Source organism: Candoia aspera, chromosome 1 (genome assembly GCF_035149785.1).
Source record: "Candoia aspera isolate rCanAsp1 chromosome 1, rCanAsp1.hap2, whole genome shotgun sequence".
NCBI classification, from domain to species: Eukaryota; Metazoa; Chordata; class Lepidosauria; order Squamata; family Boidae; genus Candoia; species Candoia aspera.
Window position 1 is genome coordinate 342,970,125 of NC_086153.1, and position 19,160 is coordinate 342,989,284.

At 55.6% G+C, this 19,160-nt stretch overlaps 1 protein-coding gene across 3 annotated transcripts; it reads right to left on the minus strand.

Annotated features, from left to right (window-relative positions):
* Nucleotides 1-2,123: 2,123 nt before the first annotated feature.
* KCNN1 (potassium calcium-activated channel subfamily N member 1) lies at nucleotides 2,124-15,170 on the minus strand. 3 transcript variants are annotated; one of them, XM_063291009.1, is made up of 8 exons: nucleotides 14,732-15,170; nucleotides 11,599-11,694; nucleotides 9,995-10,413; nucleotides 7,567-7,708; nucleotides 6,596-6,706; nucleotides 5,913-6,040; nucleotides 3,463-3,532; nucleotides 2,124-2,482 (listed from the first exon to the last, which is right to left on the minus strand). In XM_063291009.1, exons 1-8 carry the CDS (start codon nucleotides 15,101-15,103, stop codon nucleotides 2,204-2,206), a joined length of 1,617 nt encoding a protein of 538 aa, XP_063147079.1. In that variant the 5' UTR covers nucleotides 15,104-15,170; the 3' UTR covers nucleotides 2,124-2,203. The 3 variants fall into 3 exon arrangements, with proteins under 3 accessions (XP_063147079.1, XP_063147078.1, XP_063147080.1); XM_063291008.1 differs by having other exon boundaries at nucleotides 2,124-2,476; nucleotides 3,454-3,532; XM_063291010.1 differs by lacking the exon at nucleotides 2,124-2,482 and having other exon boundaries at nucleotides 5,938-6,040.
* Between the last annotated feature and the right edge of the window lie 3,990 nt (nucleotides 15,171-19,160).

The following is a 19,160-nucleotide window of genomic DNA, read 5'->3' on the forward strand; positions in this document are numbered from 1 at the left end:
ATCCTGCCGAAGCGGTTAGGATTTTGAGACTGTAGCAGGCCAAAGGCTACGTGTGAGTCAGCAGCACGAGGTTGCAAAAAAGCCAAATGCAGTTTTAATGTCTGCAGCACCTTCTGCGCTTATTCACCCTAATTTGGAATACCGTGTTTAATATTAAGTGCTGTGCTCCGAAAAGGGCAGAGGCCAGTTTAATTGGGTGAAAAAAGGCCAAACAAAGATGGTTGAGGCATGCAATGAGGGAAAACAGAAAGGAAATGGGTGCAGGCAGGTTGGAGAAGGGGAGGTTCGGGATGGGGGCTTGGGGTCAGGAGAAGCCCCTCCATGTTCGAGGAGAGGTCGGCAGGTGGTGACTGAACGTGAGGAGAACATCTGAAGGAGAGGCTGGACGGAGGGCCATCCTTCAGCACCAGCCGGTGAGCCACCTTCAGGCCCTCGGATAGTCTGTGTGTGCATGAGGTGGTGGGGGGCGACTCACAACGCCTGCACTTTAAACCTTAAATCTCACCTGGCAAACTGGAGGCCACCCCACCCTTAGGGAGGTTCAGTTGCCTCCAAAACTTTAGGCACCCCCATTTCAAAGAAAGCCAAAGTGAACAGAAGTTGACACAACCTCTACACATAAAAGAAAAACATAGCATCTTTCAGCAAATTCAAATACATACTGCAGAAATTAAAAAAAAAACAGTGAGTATGGCTGGGGGAGGAATTTGGCCCCCTTGGGCAGAAATAACAGCTTCCAAACATTTCCTGGAGACATGTTTTTCTAGCTTTGGGTTTTTTCCCCTACTCTTCCTGGCAGAACTTTCCGATCTCAGAAATATTCTTAGGTCTCCTTGCAGGCACTGTATGTTTGAGATCTCCCCAGAATTTCAACAACACATGTGGGATTGTGAAAGCCATCCAAAATTTTTCTTTCTTGTAAGCACTTTGTGGTTGATTGGAAGTAAGTTTCGGAGTGCTGTCTTCTGAAATATCTGACCTCTTCTCAGCTTCAATTTCACTGACTACATGGCATTAACCTCCAGGATACTATATGTTGATATTTAGTTGAATCCATGCTTCCTTCCACCTCCACAACATTTCCTGGGCCATGGGCTGTACAGAACCCTCTCCATTCATAAAGAGTTGGTGAGGGTGCTTTTTTCAAACGCTTCACCCCAAAAATATCTTGCATCACTGCAACCGAACAGCTTGAGTTTTGCCTCATTGGTCCAGAGCCCTTTGTTCCAAAGTATTTCAGGCTTATCAAGGTTTTCTTTTATGTACCTTTGGTAGCGACTTTTGTGGTAAGGTAGGTTTGTTTTGACAACCCTCCCAGCCGATCACTGCTGAATAAGCAATGCTGTGCTGTGGACCAGGAGATCACGACTCCAGTAGCAGCAACCTTTCAGCTGGTCCTTTGCAGTGATCTGTTTGCACATCAGACCAGATTTCAGGCAGTTTTCTTATTCTGAATCTGTAGATAACTGCATATAAATAATAGGTACACATTCAGACTTACAGGACATCATCTTTCACTTTGTACCATGCAGAGGCAGGGTCAGCTTCTCTTCACTTAGCTATTCTTTGAAACAAATAATTTGGCCAGGGGTGCCACACTTTTTCATGCCATTATATTGATAGACACGTTCATCAGGTACGTACTGGACAGCGTATGGGAACATCAATTCTGCCAAGCAGTGCGATGCACTTCATGGCCCACCCACAAGATGTTCCTTCAAATTGTATTATTAAAAAAAAGCACTCCGGGATGTCCACACGGTCTCCCTGGAAGCACAGGGGTCTGGTTCAAGCCACAGTCATGTAACGTGCATGGTGATGCCATCACCCACAGGCCATCACGTTTCCCTGCAGATGCCCATGAGGAATGGGCCAAGCTCCCTACTTCCTCCAAGTTCTGACATCTTTCCTTACCTCTTCCAGCTGCAAATCTGAGGCTCCCCCAGCAACCTTCCCTTTGCCTTCCTTCCTGTGGACATGCATTATTTTTACCAAGGCTGCCTCTCCCCACCCCAATGCTTTGCCAAATGTTGCCCTGGAACTGGCCCGGGCTTGTGGCCAAACCCTGCCCGGCCCTCCCTCTCCATACTGGGACACAGGGGGCTGCTGTCCCTTCAGGGCTTCCCAGAAAAACGCTCAGAGGGAATCTGGCAACACAATGGCCATATGTAGAGGGAGCCGGTTCTGGTGCTCCAGGCCCGCATCACCCGCTGTCAGAAGATGTGTGGGGCGTGGTGGAGGGAGACCTCCTCCGCCGCGTGGGTGTCCACGAAGAGCGTTCGGAGCCACCAGAGGTGCCGTAGACCCGGGGTGGTGCCCGGTGCTGGTGCTGCTGCCATATGGCTTGGCTGACAAGGCTCGGCAGCGCATGCAGGGTGAACCCAAGCATGTCAATTTTGCCCTCCAAAGCACTGATGCGCTTCTCCAGGTCTTCGTTGTGCTCTTGCAGTTCTGACACCATGTCGTACATGTCGTTCTGCGTCTGCCGAGGAAGAGGGCCAAAGTTATCTCTTCGTGTGGATTACTTTCCGGCGAGACTACTGCAATGCTTCCTTTACGAGGCTACCCTTGTGAGCATGCAGAATCTCAGGGGTGGGGGTGGAACAGGGGCAGCAGCAGCATTTTGGTTGCTAAGTGGTGCTCAATCCCGTGATCGCATCACACCTGTTCTGCCAGCCACCATCCCACACTCTAAAATGACCTGAAATGGCTCGATGGCTGAGACATCCCTGTCCGTTTTCCTGTAGTTTTATTATTTATTAAACATCTAAGTTGTTCAATCTGTGAAGTTCCTCAACAGGAACTAGTTTAAAAACAAATAGGAAGCAATACAGCGCAATTAATAAACAAGGCGTAAACCGTAACACTTGAATGATTTGCAGTGAATGCTGGATTGATTATATGATGCTACGAGGAACATGGATCTGAACATTAAGGTACTGCAGACCAACATAGCTGGCTGTAGGGAGGTGAGAGTTGCGTGTGTCAGGGAACAAGAACGTAAGTTGAGCGTGGTGAGAACGGGATACTTAAGAACTGTGAGGGTCACGGCATTGGCACAGTGTGGTCAAAAAGCATCAAGATGGCAACCACAATCGTGTGATCAAAATTCCACCTTTTAAAAAAAAAAAATGTGTTGCACGGGGAAGCTTTTCAAACTTGGCTGTTACAGACAAAGGAAATGGGTGAAACCTTCTTGATCACGCCCCCAAGACTAAGCGTGAATAAAGTTGCTCTATGTGAAGGTAGCCCCCCCAACCCGTCTCTCTGCCCCCTCCCCCATTGGAGGCGGATTCAGGTCCATCTCCTGGCGCAGAGCGCAAAGGGCTGTCTTCCGGGTTCAGCACTACCCACTCTGGTGCTGACCCAGTGCCTTGTGGATGGCAGTAGGGGGAGCCCTCCCCACCACCAAAACGGGGGGTCTCCCCCCGCTTTTCCAATTCCCACCCCCACCCTGCGAACCTTTGATAGATCCACCAGCATGTTGGCTTGATCGCTGAGTTTCCTTTGTTCCATCTTCACGCTTCTTAACCTGGAAAGCAAAAACTGTCGTCGTCGTCGTCGTCCTCCTCCCCCCTCCACAGGGACTTCAGCAGCAAACCAGGTGGGCACAGGGGGAAAAGCTTCCAGCTCCCTGCAGACAAGCGGGCTCAGTCCCCGGGCCCAAAGCTCGCTGCGGGGCCTCTGGTCTGGGGGGCGGCCCCCTCTGCTTGCCGCTGGGGAGGGACAGGGGACCGCCATCAGCTGAGATCACAACCATCTTCCTGTTTCCCCCAAGGCGCTTGGGGTGCCATGGACTCTTTCTGCCTTCACGTTTCCTTTTCAATTGGTTTTATCTTCCTTCCTTTCTACACCCCTTTGGGGCCCGTCCTCCAATCCCCTCAAACCGCAAAACCTGTAATGTCTATAAATGCACAGCCCAAACGGTCGGAACAGGCAGGCGCACGGCGTAAGAGCCACCGGGTCGGAAGAGGACTCTGCCAAAACCCGTTAGACCTAAGTAGGACTTGCAGCTACAGAAGCAGTGTATCTCCGGATACGAAGACACCAGCATCAGAACATAACCAACACCCACCTTGCTGGTCTAGAACAAGAGTGGGAAATCTGTGGCAGCTCCCATTAGCCCCAGAGAGTACACTCAATGGCAGGGATGATGGGATTTGGAGTCCACCTGCATTTGAAGGCAAAGTTTCTGTCTCTGCACTGCGCTTTGATCTAATCCAGCTAGACGTTTCTTTGGTTTTTATTATTGACTGGCAAACAATAAGCCGATTAACTGTGAGGCATAATACAACCTCCAAATCCAGGGGTAATCTACCTCTAAATACCAGATGCCGGGGGCAGAGGAGAGAAATGCTGATCCTGGGTTCTTGCCTGATGGTCTCCCAGAAGGTAAGGAAGAGAGGGGCCTTGGTCTGATCCAGACCCTCAAAGGACTAGAAACGTGTCTGGCCCAAGAGGAGGCAATGGAAGGCTTGGCTGGTCTGTCGGGTCCTGAGCGAGAGGGGCGTGGAGGAGAGGCCCTGCCAGGCAAGGAATGAGGTGGGCACACTGGAGGTGCCCTCCCAAAAGCAGCCTTGCCCGGTTACTGCCGGGCACTGCCGATGCACACGGGAAGGGAGACCCTGGCCGGGAGTTGTCTTGCACCCAGGAAAGGGGGCTTGTCCTGCAGAGCCAACCTTGGCATCCAAACTGCAAACAGGAGCGGAATTTGCCCAACTGGAGGCGGCTGAAGAGTGTGGAGTGGGAGGGTGGGAAAGTGCCAGTGGGCACGCCTCTCAAGTGTGCAAAACTGATGGAAAAACCCACGCACAGAGAGCACAGAGGTGAGGAAAATCCACCTACTTCCGGGCCTGGGGGTGAGTGAGGGGGCGAAACAGACAAAGATACCGCTGAGAGTTAGGACCCACTCGAGACCCCACTCCCGCCAGCTTGCCAGTGCATCACCAATGCCCCTCCTTGGGTCATCCAGGCGGCTCTGGGCAAGGGGAGGTGTGACAGGCTCCCTAGTGCTGAAACTGGGGGCAGCCAGAGTCCCCCAAGGAAGCACCTCCGGGACAGGAAGGCTGCAGGGGAGAACCGGAGAGTAAGCCAGAGCGAGGGCCAGACTGGCTTCCTACGCCTGGTGCCACCAGAAGGCGGCCGACCTGCCACCCACGAGGCCGCACAGGAGCCCAGATCTGGCAGGGAGAATCACTCGGTTCAGCTTTCTCCACCGAAGGAAAGCCTCCACAGTAGCAGCACCCTCTGCGATCCCAGCTCACCCACGTGGATTAACACACATGGCAGAAAATGCCACGCGGGAAGGACCACCTTGGTCTTGCCCTCGATATTCCTGTCCAGCTCAGTGCTGGGGGGCCTGGGACTGGCCGGCACTGCCCTCACACTGAGGTGGACAGTGGCCGGGGTCTCAGGCTTGAGGCGGGAAGGCTCCCCCCGGCAGCAAAAGGCTACTATTGAAAGCAGCCTTTCCTTCACAGCCATGAGGACTGGAAACTTGAGGTGAGGGTCATCTCCTTTGCCAGCAGATGTCCCAGGTGGCACCCTGGGCAGAGTCTCCACCTAAAGAGGAGGACTAACAAGAGGGCCAGAAAGTTTGGGGAGGGCCTGGCATCTCTTATCCATCCCTCCAGAGGCGTTTGGAGATTCGGGGAGCGCAACCCCCCCTCAGGGCCAGTCTGGAGTGGGACCCAGTTCCCAACTCCTGCCTCGAGTGGGGGGCATCAGGTCGGCCCAGTCCCGCCCGCCATGTCCCAGGCACTGCCACTAAGATGCCTCGGAGTCTCCGGGCAGTGACCACAGGACGGGGGTCCTCGTGGCCAGGCTTCCTGGATTAATCGGGAGGGGGCATCGCAGAGGCCGGGGTAAGGCGGGGTGGGGTGGGCAGGAAGCAGGTAAACAGGCTGACTTACTGATGGATGGCTTGGAGGAACTTACGCTGGTGTTTCCGCACTTTGGCGTGGTCGAGTTTTTTCACCAGCTTGGTGTGCTTGTAGATCAACCACGTTTCCCTGAGCACATTGGCCGCTGAGTTTTTCACCTGGGAGGGGGTGGCATCGGGTCAGAAGGGAAAGCTCAGCCCCGATGGGAAGGGAGGAGGACAAAAATGGCACGGGGAGCCCCTTCCTCACTTGGTCCCCACTTCCTCCCCAAGAGATCATGCTCCAGAGCCCTGGAGGGCCTCCCATCCTGAGGAATCCCAGCTGCTGAGAGGGGAAGGAGGGGGGCTTTGTGCGTGGCCCCCAGCTAAAAGGCAGGGAGCAGAGAGCAGCAGTGGGGGGTGCAATTTTCACCCTAGAGACACATGCAAAGGGGGGTCAGCAGGAAGCAGCTTTTAGCAACTCTCTAAACGGCTGGGAGGAAGGCCGGGCAGCAGGACGCCCACGTTTGCTGATGAGCCACACCGGTCCAGGTGCCAAGTCAGAAGGGATCAGAAATGGATCCCAGTGGATCTCTCCCAAGGGGGAGAAAGGCCTTCCCAGCAGGAAACGCAGTTCAGGGTTGGCAGGGGTAAATGATGCGAGCTGGCCAAGCTGCAGCTGGATGGATAACCCCCGGCCCTTCCTCACCCTTCCTCCACAGCCCCGTCTCTTACCCGCTTTGTTAACTGTGTGCCCATCATGAAGTTGTGGACGTGTTTCTCAGCTTTGGTGAGTTCTAGTTTCCGGGCCACAACGGCAACCACTAGTGCGGTACACCCTGCGCCCTGAAACACAACCAACGGGGGTGAAAGCGGGGTGGGGAGAAAGTCACTTTCCCCGTGGGGAGATGCAAGGAAGGGGGAGCCCAAATCCGCCTGCCGTTCCTGCTTTGAAGGCATCCTGATGCATCCTCAAGGGCTGTTCCAATTTTGTCCGAGCTGCGTAAGTTGAGCGAGTTGCCCCATCATTTTGATTTCTAAATTTCTAAAATTTCAAGAATTTCTAAAATTCCTTGCAAAGAACAATCTAGCATGTCAGGAAAATATAGCAGAATTCAGCGGGTGTGAGATTTCAGGCTACAATATAATCTTTATATAGCGAAAAAAAGCAATCAGCAAAAAAAATTGTGTTGGGGGAAATCCAAGTCCTGCTAGGTTAGATTTCTACCTGCAAGGAGGTTTGACTTCCTGCTGACCTACAGAAATGTGCAACATGTGAAGGGTACAGTCTCTTCCACCCCTTACAGATCCTCTGAGCCCCTTTTAGGACCTGGCGTGACATTCCTGGAGGAAAACAGGTGGGACTGAGGCGATGCGGAAGGCGGAATGCTCCACTGCAAAGCGCAGGTGGAAAATGGGATTTCTGAAAGCAATTCAGAAACAAAATGAGCCGTGCTGCTGCTGTTGCTGCTGCTGCTGCTAGCTCTGCCCCCCCTCCCCCCACAATCGCATGTGGGTTTCCTCAAAAGCAAAACTTGCTGATCTTAGCACAACTGACCTCTGCTGTTGAACGGGTGGCGTCTGGCTCAGAGAGGCATTTGAAAAAATGATCCTGTCAGGAGAATTTGGGCTGGCCCAGACAACATTTAGGGCCCTGTCCAACCAGGACCGCAGGAGCAGGGCAGCTGTTGGCTCCGGAGCCTTACCATAATCCCAGTGAGCAAGCAGACCCCCTTCCCACAGGAGGTGCGGGGAACCATGTCTCCGTAGCCGATGGAGAGGAAGGTGATGGAGATCAGCCACATGGCCCCCAGGAAGCTGCTGGTCATGTCCTGCTTGTCGTGGTACCTGCGCGAGAGGAGACGCAAGGGTGGGGGCCCCCTCAGAGCCCGTTGAGTCGCTCTGCACAGTGCCCCCCAGCGAAGAGCTGAGGGCCTGCGGGGGAATCCCACCTTGGGGATCCCCACAAGACGGACTTGCCCTGCCTGGTGCAGGCCGCCCCCAGGAGAGCTGAGGCAGGTCTTTGGATGCTGGCCTTTGCCCGATCGTTACGCGGGCACGCTGGCCGGGAGGCACGGGTGCGGGAGTCCCACTTGGCAGCAGGCCATTTTCAGGTGACGGAAATGTCTCAAGTGGCCAAAAGAGACTCGTCTTGACACGATGCAGGGAGGGGGGCAGGCACCGTCCCGCAAGCAGCAGCTGCCAAGTTAAGCCGAGCTGGGTGTTCTGAAGCCCAAACGGGGTAAAAGCCCTTTTCGGCTTTTCTGCTCAATTGACACATTGCGATTTTGCGTCCCTCCTCAAGGCTGGGGAGCTCAGTCCCGGCACCTGCTTTCTGGAAGGGAAGTCCAGCTGCCTCCCGCAGGACGCCCTCGCCAACAGGTGAGCTGTTGAGGACAGCCGACCTATTCTGACCAGGACACGGTCAGCCAAAGGTCAGAGGCTGCACCCCAAAAGCCCTCAATCTGAGTGCAATAGTTAATGGAAAGCAAACTGCACTCAGTCCCATTCGTATGCGACCGGCCAAGGATTCCATGGTTCCCACCTCCGCTCTGGTTATACGTTAAAATGGGCTGTGCCTGTCAGGGGAAGCCCCGGCCAGGCTCTGGAGGGTGCTGGGCTGAAACTCCAGCCATGTTCCCTAAGCAGGAACAGCCGGTCGGCTTTTGCTTCATGGTCCAAACGTTGAAGGGGGGTCCTTTGGGGTCCTCCTAATATTGGGTGCTGATTGGACTGTGAAGGGAAGGGACCGGAGATCCACGCCAGGGGTCAAACAGTGACATGTTCCTGAATTCTCATCGCTCCTCCGGCCAGGACCCCAGACCAAGCAGGAATGTCCTCTGCATTTTGAGATGTGTTTTAAGGGCCTTCTCAGTGGAAGGCCCTTAAAACACTGCAAGAACTCTAGTGCTCTAGGAAGCAGAGGACTGCCACGTAATTACTAGCCATGGTTGTTTTTACAGGTAGTCCTTGCTTAATGACCATTCGCCTAGCAACGGTGCGGATTTACGACAGCACTAAAACCTGACTTATGACCAGTCCTCCCACTTACAACATTACAGCATTCCCATGGTCACATGATCACGATTTGGGCGCTTGGCAACTGGTTCGCATTTATGACCGTTGCAATGTCCGGCAGTCACGTGATCAACCTTCCCAGCCAGCTTCCGGCAAGCAAAATCAGTGGGGAGACGCGTAATTTGCTTAACAACCACAGTGATTTGCTTAACGACTGCCACAAAGAAAGTCACAAAATCAGGTCAGATTTGCTTAACAACTGCATTGCTTAGCAATCAAAATTCCGGTCCCAATTGTGGTCATTAAGCAAGGACTACTTGTATTAGCAGAATTAGAGTGGGAAGGGTCCCCTGAAGTCATCCCGGCCAACCCCCTACTGAGTGCCGGAATCCAAATTCAAGCATCCCAGAGAGACTTCTGTGCGTGTCCCCACAACTGTGGGTGGCCCCTCCACCCTTCCGGGTCCCCGATCCCCCTATCAAATCCTCTTCCTGTTATGAGCCCTTCTGAACCCCTAGCTGAAGTGGAGAGCAGCTGTGACCTTCTGAAGCATTTCGAGAGGGCAGCCAGGCCCCCTTCGCTCAAGGTTACGCATTCCCTCTGCCATTAAGGGCCAGCCGTCTTTGCTGCCCTTCCCTGAACCTGCTCATTTCTCCCAAGGCGAGGCCTAACCAAAGCAGAGCACAACGGAGCAGCTGCTTCCTGTGATTTGGAAATTATACCCCTGCTGAGGCAGCCGAAAACTGGGTTCGCCTGCCACCTTCCTGTTTTTCTGCCAATTTTCCAGAGATCTCTTAGCAGGTCCTAAACGATCTTCTGCCTGTCTCTGTACTGGGCAATAGCCTTTCCTGGATTGCCTTCCAACATCTGGAACCAACCGTTCAACCTTCAGTTCCCTTCACGAAATTAACATTGTGCTCCCCACAATTCCTGCAAGATGGAGACTGTGCCAGGTGGTTGGGGATCAACTGTTGGAAAATGGAGGTTCCAGCTCAGGGTGGAAAAAGTGGGGTCTAGCTGTTGGGAAGCCCGAAGAACAGGGGCTTCGTTTTGGCCATCACCAGGGTGCCAAGCCCTTCCTGTGCCCGGCTTCCTTTCGGAAGAGAGGGGTCCTACCTCTCACACACCCGCACAGTCCAGGCCGCGATGATCCAGGAGGAGATGCTGAAGACCAGGAGGACGGTCCCGGGGCAGATGGTCATCAGGGTCTTCATGACAAAGCGGGTGTTGAAGTTGATCTTGTTCAAGGCCCCGATGCTGCGGGAAGAGGCGTCGGTGAAGAGCTTGCTGTGCAGGAGCATCACACGGCCAATCAGGTAGAGGCGCAGGAACATGGGGACGGAGAGGGTGATGTCCACGTCGGCGCTGGCCTCCGAGGTGGCGTAGGTGAAGGCCAGGCAGGTCGTCCAGGTGAAGAAGTACTGCCCGGGGATGGGGTGGATGGCGCAGACCAGCAGCTCCAGCGTGATGAAGAAGATCCTCTCATAGGTCATCGCGATCCGCCAGTCGTCCGCACCATTGTCCACCATGAACAGCTGGGTGGGCGAACAAAGGACAGTCAGCGGGGGCTCTGCTGCAGTTCCCATCACCCGCTCAGCCAGGGGATAAACCTCTGGAAAGCTGGCCTGGCATGCCCACCTCTGCTCCCAGGTACAGCAGTTTGAAGGCCCAGGTCAGTCGCTGCTCTTTTCTGCCCCGAACCTTTAGCCTGCTCTAGCTCACGAGGCTGTTTGAGTAAAAGGAGGAAACCTCATATATAGCAGGAGTGGACAGAGAGCAGAACTGACCAATTTCCTGCAAAGCGGACCAGGCAAAAACGGAGGCAGAGGATGGGCAAAGCCGGTGCAACGCATTGAACGAATTACCTTGTGCGGCCCATCAGTTGCCCCCCGGGAAACCTCAAAGATCGAAGCTCAAATCTAGTCCAAATTACTACAGATAAGAGATCCCAGGAGATTAATTTAAAGCGGGGTTCTGGTGCTTCCTGTTTATGGTATTAGGAAATTCACTGAGCCCACAAACAGATCAGAGAGGAGCTGCCTGTCTGCCTAACCAACCTGGCTGTGTCCAAGTAGAGGCCAGAGAGCCCTCTTCAGTCCGGATTCTTGCACTAGAGGGGGAAGACTGGATGTCCTCAAGGGACCCTTCCAACTTTAGGATTCCAATCCAATACCCTACAGAGCAGTCAAGGACTACCTGTAGATTGATGGGAATGACCATAAGCTTGTTTTAAAAACACAACCGCTTCAGCTTATGGATCTGGGCCACAAACCCCGTCACCAAGCCGGGGGGCCGAGGGAAAGGCAATTGCGAGGGAGTCCTCAGCCCCCTCCTCCACCTGCTGCTGAAGGCAGCGCCAGGAGCAGGCACTGGTCCCTGGCTCGGGCAGCAACCAGCTTTCTCCAAGGGCACCTGCTTCTGCCTCGCCCACTGCCCGCTGCAGAGGATCTGGCTGGCTGCGCTCAGCCACAGCCCTCCAGATTTCAATGGGCCAGCTCTCTGCCGCTGCTAGAGGCAGGGGGAGGGGGGCTTCCCAAGGGGTCCTTCAGCCTGAAGGAGGCTGGGCCCTCTGCCCATCACTTTCGCTCCCCTTCTCGTGCCTTTCTCGCAGCAGGTCAGGTCAGGTAGGGGGAGCCCAGCCCACCCCAAACCCACCTCCTCCCCAGCTCAGGGTGCGCGAGGGCTCTTGGGAGCAGCCCCCCCATGGCAAGGCAGCTCACCTGGATCTCCCGCGCATGGTACATGATGATGAGCCCCAGGAGGATGGCGGTGGAGAGGCTGATGAGGCATTTCAGGGCAAACGAGTAGGATGAATCCTGGCGGGACAAAGAGAATTGGGGAGGAAGGAGACAAACCTGCGGCACGTCGTCCCAACTGTGGCAGGACCCCCATGGACAGGACTGCCAGACTTCGGAGGGCTGGTGGGTGATGGAAGCAGGGTGGGAGCCAAGGCGGTGCCCTGGAGGTTGGGGGAGGAGATGCTGCTTGGTCTGTTCTGGCAGGTTACACCCCGAGAGTGACCAACTCCATCCAGATGGTTGGGGGGATCCTAGAATCGGGGAGCTGGAAGGGAATCCAAAGAGCATCTAGTCCAACCCTGGGCAGAGTGCAGGAAAACCAGTCCAGCCATCCTCTTCTTGCAAACCTTCAGAGGTGGGGATGCATCAACCGGAGGATTTTGTTCCTCACTCGCTCTCAGCAATCCTGGTCCATCTCACAGGGGTGCCGAATAAAACATGGGCCTTCTCCACCACATTGACCAGAGCTCCCGGGGGAACGTAATACCGCCCAGTCAGAGCTTTTGGGAGGGTGTTCTGACCGAGACGTGCCAAAACCGGCTGGTGCCGTCGTCAAGAAAGGCCACCTGGGACCCGGCTACAGCTAAGGCTGGAACCTGGTTTACGCCTTTGGGGGTTACTCAGAAGGGTTACGTGAAAACGTGGATTGACCAAAGCCAGGATGGGTCTGTGGGCCTTCCGGGGAGGACCTCCTGCGCGTCTGGAAGAATGCAGCTTGGCCCCTAAAGGGAAGAGTGAATGGTGAAGAGCAGGCAGGCAGGCAGGCAGGATAGCTGTGTGACCGGGAAACGTCAGAGAAAGGAGGAGGAGGCAACAGGTCTGAATGACGAGGGTTGGATGCTAGAGAGGAAGCTGACAAACCCTCCAGGAGGGAAGCGGCAGGTCCAGTTATGAACCAGGCACAAGGGGAAAAAGGGAACGTTCTGGGTGAGGGCCATTCAGGGGGAAAATTATTCTGTTAGGGGCCATGAATGGATGGGCACGAAGAAGACGAGAGAATACAGGAAAGGTGCCTGGGCCATTTGAAGATGCAAGAATGAAGGACAGAATTAGTGAAGGATGAAAAGGGAATGGGAGGTTCTGAAGATGGGGCAGACTGGCGTTTGGTAGTATATGGATGGAAGAAAAGGGAAGCAGCAAAAGAAAATTCTCCATTGTACAAAAAAGCAGTAGGCGTTATAATAATCTCCCATGGGTGTACAAAGAGGAGATGTCTGCTTGGAACGGGATGAAAGAAGTCCCATCCGGAGTGCCACAGAAGCGCGTGGAGCTGCACCAAAGAGAATTGTGAAAAAGGAAAGTTGGTGGCAGGACAAAGTGGAAGAGGAAAACGTCCCAGAGATAAACGATGAAAAGGAAGTCAGAAATGCTGAAAAATGGGAAGACTGCAAATGTAGGCAGGGTGACTGAAGAAACACGGGCGTGTGGCCTGCTCACGGAGAGGCTGCGTGACTTGTTCCTCCTGCGTGTGAGGACAGCCTCTGGACTCGAGGGCGGGGAGAAAGCTGCTGCTGCTCCTTTCCACACAGGGACGGATTCTGAGGGGAAGCACAAGAGCCACAAGGGATCCCCTGTGCCAAGTGTGCCCAGGAAGGTCCTTGGCAGAATTCTGACAGGAAGGTGGCAATGAACAGAACGTGGGGAATGCCACGTGGTATTTGCTGGGCAGGTGCTCTGCAGGCCAGATTCCTGCTCTCCAGCAGGTCAGAAATATAGGAATGTGAGGGGAAAGGGCAATTGTACCTTTGCGGATTCACGTGACAAAGCAAATAGGCTTGCTAAAAAGTTTTGCGCAAATGTGAAGTCGAAAGTTGGTTGCTGAAGGTAGCCAAAGCGTTGCAAGGTGGAAGTGAAACCTGCTGGCTGAGGAAGTGAAAGATCTGCAACCAGCATGAAATAGGCTCCACAAAGCAATGAAGAGCAGGGATCTCAAACGTACCAACGAAAGAGGTGTGCCGAGCTGGGCTGGCCACTTAGGAAGGAAGGGCATCCCGGTAGATGAAGCAGAGGAGATGCTTGAGTGGGCTAAGGGGAGAAGCTTAAAGGCTACGCACGAAGTTGTGGGTGGAAGTGAGGAGAGGACGGACGGATTCCCAGGGTGGAAAGGTTAGGAGAGGCAGTGAACGGTGCCTGCAGAAGCTAGACTTTGCTAGTTTTGCCTTTTTTCCCCAACCCCTCTATTTTGGGAGCTGCCCTGGCTACTGGGGGCTTCCAGGGGCAATTCAACCTGTGGGTGTCACCTCCATGGCTCAGGACTTCCTGCCCACCCCCCGCCTAGGATCCAGTCAGCCCTGTTGGCGTTTAGAAAGGCCCTTAAGATGTGGCTTTTCCAGGAGACCTGGGGGAGGCTGAGTTGGGTTCCCCCTGCAGAAAGTGGGGATTATTTTGAATCAAGGCTCCTCGGGGGATTTATAACTTTTTGAATTCATTATACTGTTTATTAGGGGAGTATTTATTATATTTGAATTGTTATTCAACTGGAGTCGAATAAACCCGTTTCTGTGTAGCAGCACATTCACAGCTGAGCCAGTGACCCAAATAGGAAGGGCTTCCCACCCTGGATGGGCATGTGTAGAAACTGGACGCTCATCTTTTCGGGGTGCTTCAGTTGAGACTCCCATATTGAGCAGCAGGTTGGACTGGATGGCCTCATGGGTTCCTTCCAATTTAAGGATTCGATGGGCCTGTGATTCTGGTGAGGAGGGTGAGAGACCCCAGCCCCAAATTGTTAAGGCAACCTTCCTCAGTATTCTGAAACTGGTCATCCAACACAGTTGGGAAGCTCTGGGTTCAAGGATTTGAGCGAATCTCCAGCAGCTTGAAAGGAGCCACCCGGTGAGACCCTCTTAGAGTTTTGGCTGAAGGTTCCCACCAGAGGTTGGACCCCACAACCCTCAGCTTCAAGGGCAGCCTGGCCAAGATCACAGCAACCATCTCACTGCAACGTAAGGAGGAAGAGATGGTGGCCACCAGAAGAGCTGCAGGATGTGGCCTCCCCAAGGTTTCATCCTCCTGTCCACTCCAGGTGTGCCCCAGCTGGTCAGCAGGCCCTTACCTTTGAGTAGATGCCCCAGGACAGCTCGGTCTCTGTCACCATGACCACGATCCCGAACATGCCGAAGATCAAGGCATAATCGCTCAGCCGCTTGCGCTTCTCAAAGAGAACTCGTCGGTGGCCCAGCCGGTGGCCGATGTTCTGGTTCCTCTTATGGCGGTGGCTGCGCCCCCTGGCTCCCTCCGCCAGTCCGTCCAGCTGGGGGTCTGAGCCCTTGACACATTCGGCCTTGGCGACCACCACCTCCAAGCCGGAGTCGGGGAAGGTCTCCAGGGGCTGCATCTCAGCATCTGGCCCGTGTGGGTGTGGGGGGGAGGCGCCCAAGACGCTGAGCGGTCGGATGGCTCCCCCATTGTGCCTGCACCTGTTCATGGCTATCTCGGGGAAGGGGCTGTACTCACGGACCGCGTGCCTGGACCCAGCACGACTCAGAATGGGGCCATTCGCGTTCACCTTTGGGGGTGGAAGGAGAAAGAGCCCATCAGCGCCAGAGGTTTACAGAGCAGGCGTGGCTTGCTTGGGGCAGTTGCCAGCTGCAACCAGGCAGGGTGCGCATCCCCTTCAGGGAGGGACCCTGTCTAAGCTGAGGCCTCCTCATGGGAGGAGCAGTGGAGGAGTTGCGGCAAGCGGTGAAGGATAACCCCCAAACAGGGGCCAGTCGGCTGTGCGCAGAGCAAGCTGAACCTGGAGCAAAATAACAGCCCCAAAAGCCCGTTGGGAACTCCTGCGGCTCAGCAGAGCCAGAAGGCCTTGCTCCGTTTCTGGTCAGAGCGGATCCAGTGGCCCAGATGACTAGCAGAAGTCTCCCTGGGCCCAGAGGCCCCTCGGGGAGAGGAGGGTGCCTGCAAATTGACAGTTCCCCACATGCTGCACTGGCCCTCGGCACCCCCGAGAGGCTGCCATGCACCCGGGCTGGGAGTCACTCCCAGGAAAAGGTGGGGAGCCGTGGTGTGAGCGCCAGGGCCCCTCCCTTTGCCTGGGGCCTTGGAGGACGGGAGGAAGGTCCTCCTGTGGGGAAAGGAGCCTTCATCAGTCCCAGGAACTCGGAGAACCACACTTCCTGCCTGGGAACTGTCCCAGCAGGAACGTCCTTCCATGCATGGTTGGGAGCAATCCCACCGGGGTCTTCTGCCCTGCAGACCTTCCGTTGCCCTCCCAAGGAACATCACCCACGTTGGAGTTTTGGAGAAGGCCAGAAGGCCGTCGCGTCCACCAAGCAGCGATCCACGACAGACAGACTTAAACTCTACCTATGGACCCATCAAAACTCATGAGCAGAGACCCAGCCGTAGCCCATTAGCTTGAGACACAATCCACCAAGCCAAGCCAGAGTCCCCTCCTTATCCGCCCAATAAAACCCACACCCACCACCGCCAGCAAGCCACCCGCACCACCCATCCCGCAGGAACGAATGCCCAGCGCAGTCAGAACCTCTGCCCCATCTGCCAAAGAAGGGATCTGCCAGCCACAAGGTTTCCTTCATGGGCACGGCAATGTCCAGCCACAGGACCATCCCTTCCTGGCACGGAAGGAGGCAACCCGGTGGGATGCTGGCCTCTGGCCGAATGGGGAGCCTCCCATCTCCTGCACCGATGAGGTGCCCCAGCAGAGCAATGCCTCAACCTCCCAACCGACCCAGGGAACGCCAGCCACGCAGCCTGCCAGCCCTGAGCTGCACAGATTTGCCACCTGGGCACCTGGTCCAGAAAGTCAAGGGGGCGGCCGTGACAGCACGATCAAAGCTCTGTTTTTTGTATACGATGCATATACATTGGCACCGGATTTATTTTGTCGGTTCTTAAGATGTATTTCCACGTTTACTCTATGCCTCAGCAGGGAGTGATGTGTAGCCAAGCCAGACAGTGGCTGGCACTTGGATGGGAAGAGCTGCGGGCCAGCCCGGGAAGCCGTGAATGTCTCCCTCCTGGAGGAAGGCAGGGCCAGTCGCTTCTGTAAACTGCCAGAAAAGCATCCCGGGGTGTCCACTTTGAGGGCCACAAGGGAACACCTGAGCTCCAGGCAACTCTGGACACCAGACCCAGTCTGCCCTTTGCCTTGCCCGCATCCTGCTCGGCTCCCAAGAGCTGCCAGCGAGCACAATGTGGCATTAGTTTGGCACCTCTTTCTTTCTCCCCCCACTCCGTAAACCTCATTTAGCCCTCCTGGGAGGGGCCCATGTGCCAACTGAGCCAAGCACCAACTCTGCCAGGCAGCAACTGTACTGGTCAGCCCCTCCCTCCACGGCGGGAGGCTTTGTTCCAGCCCTCCTGGAAGCATTTCTCCCGCTCTGCCTAATTATATCCCGTGGTGGGGCCGTTGGCACCCAGGTTGTCCTGGTGGTGGCAGGCGCCCAGCCCAGATCCCTGGAGCTGGCAGCATAATTACGGGGTGAGGGAGTTGGTGGTTTTTGGGAGGAGAACGTTGGAAATAAGGGAGCATCAAAGCATCAGGACCTGGCACGGCCTGGGGACGAAAGGCAGAAGAAACGGGGACAGGAAAAACCCCTTGGGGGTGCCGGGGTTGCAGCAGATGCCCCCAGTGTGGGGAGGACAAGGGCCAGGCTGCCACCACTCCCGCCACCCCCTTCACAGCCCGAGGAACTATGGAGGGTCCCTTCTAAGCCTCTGGGGTCAGAAGGGGCTGACGGGCCAGGCACTGGGGGGGGGGCTCTTTGGGGAAGGGGAGGCAGGAAGGGAGACCTGAAGGACAAAGGCCTTCCATGACTCCTTGTGGGGGGAGGGCAGGGGATAGAGGGGGGAGGAAGCAGCGGAGCAAGAAGAGCCGGCTTCAGAAATACCTCCCCCCCCCAGTTGAGGCAGGCCAGGCTGAAGCCAAAACGAACACTCTGCGCGTGACCCGTCCATCCCTGGTGCAGCCTTGGACGCCTCCCAGTTTGTAGGGGGCTGTGGCAGGAGGGCAGCCCTCTCCTGGGCACCACGGAAAGCAGGACTGGCAGCAACCAGCTCTCAGCAGGCCGTGATGGCCAGGAATTTGCCCCCCCAATCAACTTATCAGGCAGCTCCCTAAAATGCACCACTCTGAGTGCCCCAAATCTCCGGAGGAAGACGTGTCTCCAGGCCCTGCCTCCTCCCGTACTCGGACCGTCTACCGCCTCAGAGAGCTGCCTTGGAGCTGGCAAAGCAGGGCGAGGGGGTGTGACCGGGAGACACTGCCCATTCCGGTGCCCTCCCCTCCCCTCTCCCGCAGCCCGGATCCCCACATTCCTTTTGGGTCTGAGCCTCCTTTCCAGCAGAGCGCACAGAGACCCCCGGTCCAGGCCTCTGGGGCAACGCGCTTGTTTACTCCCAGTGCAGGAGGGCGCTTGGAAGAAAGGCCGTCAACTGGCAGCACTAAACAATCTGGGGCCATGGGAAAAGCCCGTGAGATGCTGGTTGCCAGCTCCCAAATGTATGGGACTACAACTCCCATCATCCAGAGCTATGACCACAACTGGCTGGGGATGATGCGGTTGCAACTCACTGAACCTTGGGGGTCCTGGCTGGGGAAAGCTGTTCTCTCAAATTACAACTGTGCAATCCTAGAAAATGTGTGATACACAAGCACCTGCACAATTCAACCAAACCAGTTCAGGAAGGCACCCACCCCCCACCCCCACATGCTGGAGGAGCCTTAGTGCAAGTCTGACTCTGGCAAGGGGATGCTGCGGAACCAGGAAGCCAGAGAATGGACCCCGGGAGGGACCTGAGGGGGAGGCCTGGCAGACTGATCCCCCCCCTTTCCAAGCACACAAAACACACACCAGCAACAGAACGGCTGCAAGGAAACCGAATCGCAGATGACCACGGGATGCAGAAGTTATCTCTTCCAAGGGCACCTTGAACTGCCCCCTCCACCAGCAGAACTCACTCTAGCACCCACGGGAGGACTGGCATGTCCTCTGCCTGAGGACCAGGAGCCAGGCTGAAGGCCAGCTCAGGCGCTGCACCCTGGGAGGTCGGGGACAAAGGTCTCCCCCAGCAACACCTCTGAGTCTCAGGAAAAGGCAGAAACGCAGCAAGCCCCAGCTGCCAAGAGGGCAGCCATGGGTCCTCAGGAGGGCATCCGGCCTGTCCAGCAGGGAGCAGATGCATGCAAGGCCTGGGGGCTCAGGGAGGCCACAGAACCCCCCCCCCCAGCAGTGGGTAACCCATAAAGGCCCAACTTCTACACACAGCAGTGGTGCAAATCTGCCAATCACCCCTTGCGGAATAATGGCGAAGGGCAGCCATGCTCCACGCCCACCTTAGGAGTCTCAAGAGGGTGTGCAAAGTTGGTCTTCACCCTGATTCAAGTTTGGGGCTCCTGGGATGTTCTCTTCAGCCACCATAGTCAGGGAACCTCCTTGCTCAAGGGGCAGTCTATCTCAGGGCTAGGAGAGGACTCTGCCTTCACATATTTTCCTAAGCTTCCGTGGGGACATCCGACTGCA

What these genes read in the sequence shown, in the direction of transcription:
- KCNN1 (XM_063291008.1), bottom strand. Translation starts at nt 15,103, where the DNA reads ATGAACAGGTGCAGGCACAATGGGGGAGCCATCCGACCGCTCAGCGTC. An exon ending in ACTGTGCGGGTGTGTGAGAG is followed by an intron (nt 7,709 to 9,994) that starts GTAGGACCCCTC and finishes CCTCTCGCGCAG; the next exon opens with GTACCACGACAAGCAGGACA. An exon ending in GCACACAGTTAACAAAGCGG is followed by an intron (nt 6,041 to 6,595) that starts GTAAGAGACGGG and finishes ACCCCCTCCCAG; the next exon opens with GTGAAAAACTCAGCGGCCAA.